The 9191-nt window shown below is 39.0% G+C and overlaps 2 protein-coding genes across 4 annotated transcripts in view; both read right to left on the reverse strand.

The window, feature by feature from the left end:
* Positions 1-6: 6 nt before the first annotated feature.
* On the reverse strand, positions 7-6415 carry qng1 (Q-nucleotide N-glycosylase 1). 2 transcript variants are annotated; one of them, XM_020602364.1, is made up of 7 exons: positions 5610-6415; positions 4081-4277; positions 3624-3771; positions 2693-2805; positions 2108-2251; positions 551-746; positions 7-446 (listed from the first exon to the last, which is right to left on the reverse strand). In XM_020602364.1, exons 1-7 carry the CDS (start codon positions 5752-5754, stop codon positions 217-219), a joined length of 1173 nt encoding a protein of 390 aa, XP_020458020.1. In that variant the 5' UTR covers positions 5755-6415; the 3' UTR covers positions 7-216. The 2 variants fall into 2 exon arrangements, with proteins under 2 accessions (XP_020458020.1, XP_020458021.1); XM_020602365.1 differs by having other exon boundaries at positions 4056-4277; positions 5610-5695.
* Positions 6416-7961: 1546 nt separating this feature from the next.
* The window catches only part of hnrnpk (heterogeneous nuclear ribonucleoprotein K), a 12509-nt gene continuing 11279 nt past the window's right edge, over positions 7962-9191 (reverse strand). For both annotated transcript variants that reach the window (XM_020602363.1, XM_020602362.1), the window contains one exon: positions 7962-8074. In XM_020602363.1, coding sequence (XP_020458019.1) covers positions 8044-8074 — 31 coding nt within the window. In that variant the 3' untranslated portion in view covers positions 7962-8043. The remainder of the gene's footprint in view (positions 8075-9191) is intronic.

Below are 9191 nucleotides of genomic sequence, written 5' to 3' on the forward strand. Positions count from 1 at the left end.
CAACAGTAAACAAGACTGAAAATAGACAACAGAGCTTCTACCCACACAGGCACTACAGTAGAGCTTCACACCTGTTTCACTTAGCTTGAGAGAAGTCCATTTATACATATATCTGGCAAGGAGGCATGCTTGGCTGTATCCCAGGGAAAAGCACTGGTGCCAAGGCTGCATACTGAGAAGTGCAGCCTACTGTATCTAGTGCTGCCACCCAGCTCGTCAGTAGTAAATACAGCGTGTGTGGTGTATGGGAATGTGGGCCATCTTTTTGTGGTTCTTCTTGGCATAAGGCCACAGGTAGAAGTCGATGATTGCGGAGTTGATGTTGCAGGTATGTCCTTCTCTCTCCTGCACCAGCTTCCATAGATGGTCTTTGATCAGCTCCACAACCCAAACCGAACAACCTCGGATCTCGACCTCTCTCCTGTCCCCCGAACAGAGCAGCTCGCCTGAGAGAAATGAGACAAAAGCAAAACACAATAACTATAGCTTACTATTTTTTAATGATTCATTTCTTTATGACAGCATAAATACATGCACACGCCTCTCTCACCATTCTTCAGCGTCTGCATCAATGTGTCCGAGTATCGTAGTGCTCCAAGGTAGACGAGAGTCTGTGGGACCCTGTAGTCTGGGAACATGGTGAGCCAGTCCATGTTAATGATGTCTCCCTCTCCTTTGGCCTCCATGATACCCCACAAATCTGCCACCAGGATCTGAGCTCGCTTGTAGAACGAGATTTTCTTACCCTGAAACAAATAGAAGGGCAATTTTATACTCTGCTCATACTTTATGTACTGTTTGTTCAAGTAATATTTGTTCTTAAGCCACTGCTGTTTATTACTAAACACAATGGCAAGTCTAATTTTCTCTTTCTTCTTAGAAGCACATTAGAAATCTTGCCACACTGTCTTTGGCCAGGAGATGGAACTCTCCCATCACAATTTGTCTTAATTTATTGAGGCTTGCATACATTTTTCTCTGACAAAAGACACTATACGCTTTCGAAGTGTTGAATATATATTTTGTATATTTTATTAGACACAACTTCAAAGTGTCTTTACAACTGTACAGTACATTTATTGTTTACACAATTAATTCAAGAGAAAAACTGAAGCAAGAAATGGCTTCCATTCACCTATTCAACCAAACAGTAGACAGCACTCTGAGAGCACAACCCTCCACCAAGGCAGCTCACTGTCCCCGCAGTGTCACTACGCCTAAAAGCAATATTTCCATGATGGCTTGACCCTCGCAATATAATTCTTTGACCATGAAAATCTACCTATATTTGGAATCACAGTGCAATCACACAATCATTATTACTTTGAAAGTTATTCAATAAAAGTTATTTTTCAGTAATGGCAGTTTTCTTCAGGATCTAGCTCAGTAACTTCTGAGGACAAATCTGTTGACACCCTGCTGAATCAGCAATTTCGGCTAGAACTTGATCTTAGTTGCAAGTCTGTAGCAATATTTGTTGTCTCACAGTAGAACGTTTTCCATGAGCCCTGTAAATTTAAACATTCTGGATCACCACCACCAGATATTACTTGGATCCAGATCATACAGTACCTTGGTTTGTGGTAGATCTTATGGCACTACTTTCTTACAATTTTTGTCCAGGCATTGTAGGCGTCATGTATGGAGTTAGAAGTCAAAACATTGAAATTAGCTTATGTATCTCACAATGGCGAAGAATCCTTTAAAAGATTCCTTGATTTGGATGATGAGCACCAAAATCTAAGAGATTACTCCATGGGCCATACCCTACCTCTCCAAAACTTTTTTATCAAAATCCATTTGATACTTTTTGAGTTATGTTGTGAACAACCCTACAAACGACGGTAAAAACATTACCTCTGTCTTGACTGAAGTAATTATGTTCATCATTTTAGAGTCTGAGATGTAGTAATTTCTGTAATCATTCTATGTCTGTGACATAGCTTGAGACACTAAAACCTGGACCACTCGACAGTTTACAAAAAATATGAAATCTCAAGCATAATTATAACAAACCTTTCTCTTGGGAAAACATGAGCTTCATATCTGCACATTTACAAACATGTAATGTGCCAGACTTTTAGACTAAGCCCTCTTTAACTCTAACCTCATACGTAGCTTCATCTCTGTAGGAAGGGATCTTCTCCACGATGAGCTCCACCATCTTCCAGGCATCGTTCCCGGCTTGGCTGAGAAAACTGCGGAAACTTCCGCCGTGTTCCAGCAGCACGTGACCACCTTCAGTCAGCACCTTGTTAGAAAGAGTCAGCATGTGATGTGTTCAAATTTAATGAAGATGATGAGCAGGATGCTTTAAATTTCCACTTATCATAAAAAACACACAGTTGAGGTAATAATGTAACACTGATAGTCTATGATATCATAAGATGTCATCAGATGTTTTCAGAAAATGTAATAAAATATATATAAGGCTGAATACAAACACACCTGAACACAGCTGCCATATACAAATATAGCAGGACCTAGAATAATATAATCTCAAATACTGTTGAACAGTTTTAAACAGGAAGTGGAAATACAAGGTGTAATCTCAGGCATCCTTGCTTTTACTGTATGAAAAGTGTATCCAATTTAATACCAAAGTAACAATACAAAATCAATCTATAGATTTCCTGTATTATTACATCCCTACTACCATGGCTGTGGAACATTAACATGATTATGCTAGAACCTGATGGCGCTCCTGAAGCATAGGCATGGATGTTTCATTGTCTGATCGAAGGACGTGCGCCAGCTCCTCCATACTCATCTGAGAGAAGTACTTTGGATCAGTGATGGGTATACCTAAGGAGTGAGGAGAACAGAAGCAGCTAGAAGGATTTATCTTTAGACAGGACCTACTGGAGAGGCAGAGTGAGAGAACTCTCAAGGTTAAAAAGTAATGAAGTTATAGCATGTTATAATAACAGGAATATAACTTGACAGCAGCCAGTTCTCACAAGGGGCTCAAAAAACATAATTTCATGCTGTCAACCCTTGAGATTCACACTCTGGAACAAAGCTACATGTGCCTTTCTGAGAGAAGCTCTTATAATTATAGTGGCCACAGCAACCACACATGGAGAACACTATTCCATATGAGACATAATTGATTCATATCCGGAGTCATTCACACTAATTATGAATGATGCACGGGCGCGTGCAGAGCTGTAAGAAATTTCCCAGCAGTCCAAATTAAAGTAAAGGCAGCATGCACAATAATTGGAAATGGCAGTGCACAACAAAAGCACAGAGAACACAGGAAGAAAAAGGATGTGAAAAGGGCCTGAATATGCTTTGTTTTGTCCAGAGACAAAGGTAAATGAGAATAGCAAAGATGCTGTGTCACAGTGTTAAAGCATGGCCTTAGCGTTTCTTCTTAATTCTGATGTTTATATCACCCAGATTGTTTGCATTGGTTTATTTTCTGTGTAATTTAAATGAATTTTGCAAAAATGTTGGAAGTAACACCTATGATGCATCACCTCAACTTTGCCCCTGGGAAAGGAGGTGAGATGCGTGCCTGCCAAATCAGTGTACTGATTGTGACATCCCTTTAACCCAGCACAACACTAAATTCTGGTGTTCACACATTGTTTATTTTGTGATAAACATGCTCTCACCTTCTTCCATGGCCCTGGTGATTGCAGCACACAGGGTCATGTAGCCTGTGTACGTGTTGCCTTTATAGGTCACCTCACACTGCTGAGTTTCGTTCTCTGGCCAAAAGGAGAAGTTCATAGTGTCTACCACAAACACCCAGTTGAGGGCCTGTAGTGTTAAAAGATACAAATTATTTTGAGGAAGAAAAATCATTTTTAAAGCAAGAACTTAAGACAAACAACTAAAAGACACTGAACAGTGTTTTTCCGCTTCGATGCCAATGTTATATTTTGGTAAATTTGTCAGCGTGTAACCAAGGGACAGACATCTGTGACAACAATCCCAAGCAATGTTGAATTTGAGTTCTAAAAATTCTTTGCCATCTTTTCCATATATTCAGTGCAAACAGCATGGTGTTCACTACTTATGTATTATGTGAAACATTATTTAACACTATGTGTGGCCCTGCAAACTCCCCTGGTCAGATGTGGGTGCTGGAGCCAGTGGATTTGCCTTCTTCCAGTTACTGGCAGACAGATCTTCACTGTGTCGGAGAGCGAAGAGCATCTCTGCCACCTTCTGCACGCCTTCCTCTTCCACAAACACATCCCGACTCTGCTCTGCTATGAATCGGCCAGACTCACGGGGAAGCAGAGGTGTTTCCATGATGGTAACTGTACAGAGCAGAAACACACCTGAAGAAACATATGCAGGCCCCAGCAGTGATTATATGAGTGTAAGGAATTAAGTATGAAAACAATGATTTCTTCTGGCACACACTTATGCCTGCAAAATAAACCCAGAGTAGACTGGCTTTAATCAAAAAGTTACAGAAAAGCTTCTACGAGTATGCATAGGTGGGTGGAGGGGGAGTGTGAATGTCATTGCCCTTTTCATATTGAAACACCAATATCCTACATACACCTCTGGGGAAGTGCCATTTTAAAGATTATCTCCCTGCTTTATTAGACAATCCACAATGAAGAGACAATCAAAATGAGAGATGAAGTAATAAAAAAAATTATTATTATTAATTTATTTATTTTAATTTTTACAAAGAACACCTGGCTTGCAGTAGTTTACTAAGTAACTCAGTGGCACAGCTTCCAATGGTGGAAGATAATTCGGTTGATTTATTCAAATATTTAGTAGTTTGTTCTTCAATGTTCTCATTTTATGTTTGGTTTCTGCCTCTAATCCACTCTATTTCAGAGGGGATTTGTAATGTATACTCCCTTCATTTATTTGACAGCTACTCGCTACATAAAAACTAATTAGGGTAAAAAAATATGATGCATTGTTATGCAGAAAATTTAACTATACAAAAGCACATAAAATATCCAGAACCAGCTTCATCTTCATAAACTACAACAATAGTAATAAAGTAATAATAATCATTTTCAAGTGTTATGAACTAAGTACATTTGTTACATCGCCTGCTTAAGTACAGTTTTCGATGCATGACGTACTGGTAATAGATTATTATGACTTCATCTTTTTGACAGCGTGTAAACTTTTACTTAAGCAAAGAATCTCAAAACTTCTTCCCCCACAATTTCCACAGTGATCCTGGAGCTTCGAGATGCACTTTGTCACTTATGCAAGACGATGTTACTTTGTATCTATAGTGTCTTAGGTTTCGGACTATGCTCTCATGTTGTGTAAGTACAAACACATAAAAGCCCTGCACACAGGAACATCTCTGATGACCAGCCCCTTCATAAAACCACGACGCTGCCGAGTTTCTGCCATATATCCTAAGCGCCCAGTGTCTGTTAATGATGCCAGGGCACTGTGACGCACATAGTGGCCTACTGAATGAAAAACATTTCACTGCTTTTCTGTGATGAGTCACTCGAGTTTCTCTCCACTCTGTAAGGGAAAAAAGACGTAGGTTCACAAAAAGCTGCACTGTCTGTCGGTTACTTAGTAAGGTTAGCGTAGTAAAATCATGTTATTAAGGTCCAGTGATAAACCACACGAGCAAAGTGCATGTAATAACTTACTGTAGAGGCGGCAACTGGCAGCACTAACATGAACATGGAGTACTTTCCCACCGCGGATTAACAATGCAGTTTTTTTCGGTACAAACTTCCCGTTCAGCACGCGACAATACTTATTTGAAGGCCCACATAAACCAATGTTTTTCATATGAAATCAGCCATTTAGCGGGTTCAAAATGCGTCGTTTCCACTACCTGTTTTCCGTGTGCTATCCAATCAGAACCTCTGTTGTGGGGTCGTCATAGCCGATAGTCCAATCACAAGAGGCTAGGAGAGCAAACCCGGAAACAATATCCGTAAATAGACAAATAAACTCGGCGACTTAATATTGGAAGTATGTAGGTTATTGACCCACGGATTTACTGACCAACACAGTAACGCCAGAAACCGATACTTTATTGATTAGTCAACTAACAGGGATTTAATAGGCAACAATTTTGATGATAAATGGTTTTACACTTGCATAGCGCTTTTCTACGCTTTACACTCAAAGCGCTTTCACACTCACGCACCGGTGTTATGTCCGGGAGCAATTGGGGTTCAGTGTCCTGCTCAAGGACACTTCGACACGTTGACTGGATAAACCGGGAATCGAACCGCTAATTCTCCGGTTAGGAAACGACGCTTTACCTCCTGAGCCGCAGGATGAGATTAGTTGTTCAAATGTCATATATGATAACCCAAAATTAACATTTTCCAGGTTTTCAGTTTTTAATATTAGCCTCAATATGTATTTTGACTGTTGGGTGGGCAACAAAAGCAAGTTGAAAATTTTAACTGGGGCTTCAAGGAGTCTAACAGTAGGCACCTCTCGGTATTTTCTGACATTTTATTAGACTTTAAGCATTCAACGATTAACGATAAAGAAAACAGTCAAGATACCGATAATGAAAATTGTCGGTTGCAGCCTTCTCTTATGATGAGACAACACTCCTTTGCCCGAGGTTTCCTGTGTTAATTACTTGAAACAGAAAAAAATTGAGCAGTGTAATAAAACTTTTAAATTATCCTAATATAAACCAAAAACAGTTAAGGTCTTAACACTAGGTTTAGACAGTCCTTCTGCAAGAAAAGACCATGAGGAGAAAGAACATGTCAGTTAACATTCTACTTAATTGGGGCACATTTTTGTAAACTTAAATCATGTAAATCTGGGGCCCAGTCTCTGTTCTAGCTTTGGCATTAAGTAACTACCCACAAAAAAAAAAAAAAACTAATTTCACAAGATGAGCTTTCCACAGTCGGAACAGACAGAAAACAAATCTTGATAACCAGTTTGATCACCAGCTGTCCAAAAAAAAAAAAAAGCCAAACAATTCTCTAGCTTCATCTTATTTCTTATTTTTCATTTTAAAGTAAAGTGAATTCCTGTTGGACAAGACAAAACAATTTGCTGACATCACCAGGCTGTACATATTTTCCTGACATTTTCATTAGCAATAAAAAAATCACATAAAAAATATTCTGCAGATTAAAAGAAATTATTTTGTTTTAGCTTTAATACAATAACAAGCCAGAAATGGCAGCTAGACTGTCACCTAAAGAATCATATATCACTAAGCCTAAATGCCACCTGTGCACAGAAAACTGATCTAGCCGCAGTTCAATCATCAAGACATTTAAAAAGACAAGTTGATTCAGTAAAAAGTGGCATCATGTTTATTTATTTGACAATGTGAAGACTACAGCATGGAAAGCAAACAAGAGGAAATTCCAGGGATAAAACTAAATAAGTTCAATATCTTTTGTCAAATCTCCCATAAAATGTCCTAACAAATTTATCACTATGTTTATTTGTGAAGAGTTACTCAAATAATTCAGATTTATTTCATCACACATCTACCACAAATATACTTACAAATTAGTCACTGTCCTGTATCTGGTGTGTACAAGAGTAAATATTCCAAAATCTATCCTGAACAGTACAACAAAAATAAAACTAGAAATGGTTCCTTATGAAACGAAATTTAGCTTACATTCTGCATGTTGCACAGAGTGGTAATATGGTACAACTGCATGAATACACACACATGCTGACATGCACACACACACACACAAAGGACAGATTTAAACCAGAGACACAAACATACAAGTCATAAAAAACAAAACCCATTAAAAAATAAAGGTTACGTTTATTTTTGTCTGTCAGGAGAATGAAGAATATTTTGATAGAAGTGAGTGTAAGAAAGAAAAGCAAAGTGTATCTGATATACTCATGGACTACACTCTTAAAAATGCAGAACATCTACATTTATGCACAGGAATGTTTCATTAAAAAGTACAAAAAAAAAAAAAAAAAAAAAAAAGAAAAAAAAAAAAAAAAAAAACACCAAAACCCAAAAAAAAATTTGAAGGGGTGATGGACAGGGGCAGAAAGGCTGAGAGGGGTGGGGAGAAGGGAACAATCTGAGTCTGCTTCAATCTGAGTCTCCTGGGTCTACAGCAAATGGCCAGAGTACTGCTTCACACTGAAATAAAAAGAGTGGAAAAATAAATAAAATACACAGGAAGAAAAATGCAATTTACAACTCAATGACAGTGTAAATATAGAGTTATGAAACTACTGGATGACGAAAAGGATAAGGAGCCAGAGCAGGAAGAGAGACGGTAAGAAAGCCAGACAGGTAGAAAGGAAGAGAGGGAACATGGGACACAAGTGGCTGAAGGAGAGCAAGGAAGAGAATGCGGAGGGACAGAGGGGTGTGGTTAGTCCTTCTGTCCAAGCAGGTGCAACACGCTCGAAGGGGACAGAGGAAGAGGGAGCTGGGGTTAGTTACCATGGCAACACTACAGTACTCGTAAGACAGTGGCGGCTGGTCTACATCTGTATTAGCATTTGGGCTAAGCTCGGATAGCGTCAACAGGAAGTAGTGTGTATTATACGTGCCTACTGGTTGCCAAGGGAGACAGAAGAGGAGGAGCCCATGCTATTTGGCAGACTGTGATTTGTTGTCGGTTGATCTAACTAAAAACAACAAAATCACTAGTCTTCCACACAGCAGCAGCCAGGGGAAGAATCAATCCACTCCCTGCTTCACAGTGAAACGGCTTAGATGAAGATAGACATTGTCTTGTTTTTCCCTGCTACTAATCATATCCAATGGACAAAGGTGACAGTTGAACATTTAAATCACACCAACCCTTTTAAAAATGTTATACAACTATTCAGTTTGCCTACTCCTTCACAGCCATTTCATGTAAGAGGAAGGTTTGAACTAGTTGCAGGTTGCATGGGGAAGAAAGGAAGGGGGTTAGTGAAGAAGAGACAGCAGGCAAGAAAAATGCATAACCCAATAAAACGTGGGTTAACTAGTGTTAAGAAGCAATTGAAAAACATTAATACATTTACAACCTTAGTAAAATCTACAGTCCATGTCTATGAGGTTGTGGGCTGAACACATCTTTTAAATATCTAATTCTTTTTGTCTTACATGAGATTACAAAACAGCTCTTTTTAAGATGGGCTACATCAACAAATCTTTTATGATGCCCTCTAACAGATAGGAGGCTAAGGTCAGGTTAAGACCCCATGAACAATTTCAATGGGTTACACTAAGAAGAAAAGCCACTTGGCTTGATGTGCAG

This window comes from Monopterus albus, unplaced genomic scaffold (assembly GCF_001952655.1).
Source record: "Monopterus albus unplaced genomic scaffold, M_albus_1.0 scaffold56.1, whole genome shotgun sequence".
In the NCBI taxonomy this organism is placed as follows: domain Eukaryota; kingdom Metazoa; phylum Chordata; class Actinopteri; order Synbranchiformes; family Synbranchidae; genus Monopterus; species Monopterus albus.

Excerpts from the sequence above, each read along its gene's own strand:
- qng1 (XM_020602364.1), bottom strand. The coding sequence starts at position 5,754 with ATGAAAAACATTGGTTTATGTGGGCCTTCAAATAAGTATTGTCGCGTG. Across the intron at positions 2,806-3,623 it reads CACCAGGGCCATGGAAGAAG|GTATACCCATCACTGATCCA; the intron begins GTGAGAGCATGT and ends CTCACTCCTTAG. Across the intron at positions 2,252-2,692 it reads TGCTTCAGGAGCGCCATCAG|GTGCTGACTGAAGGTGGTCA; the intron begins GTTCTAGCATAA and ends CTTTCTAACAAG.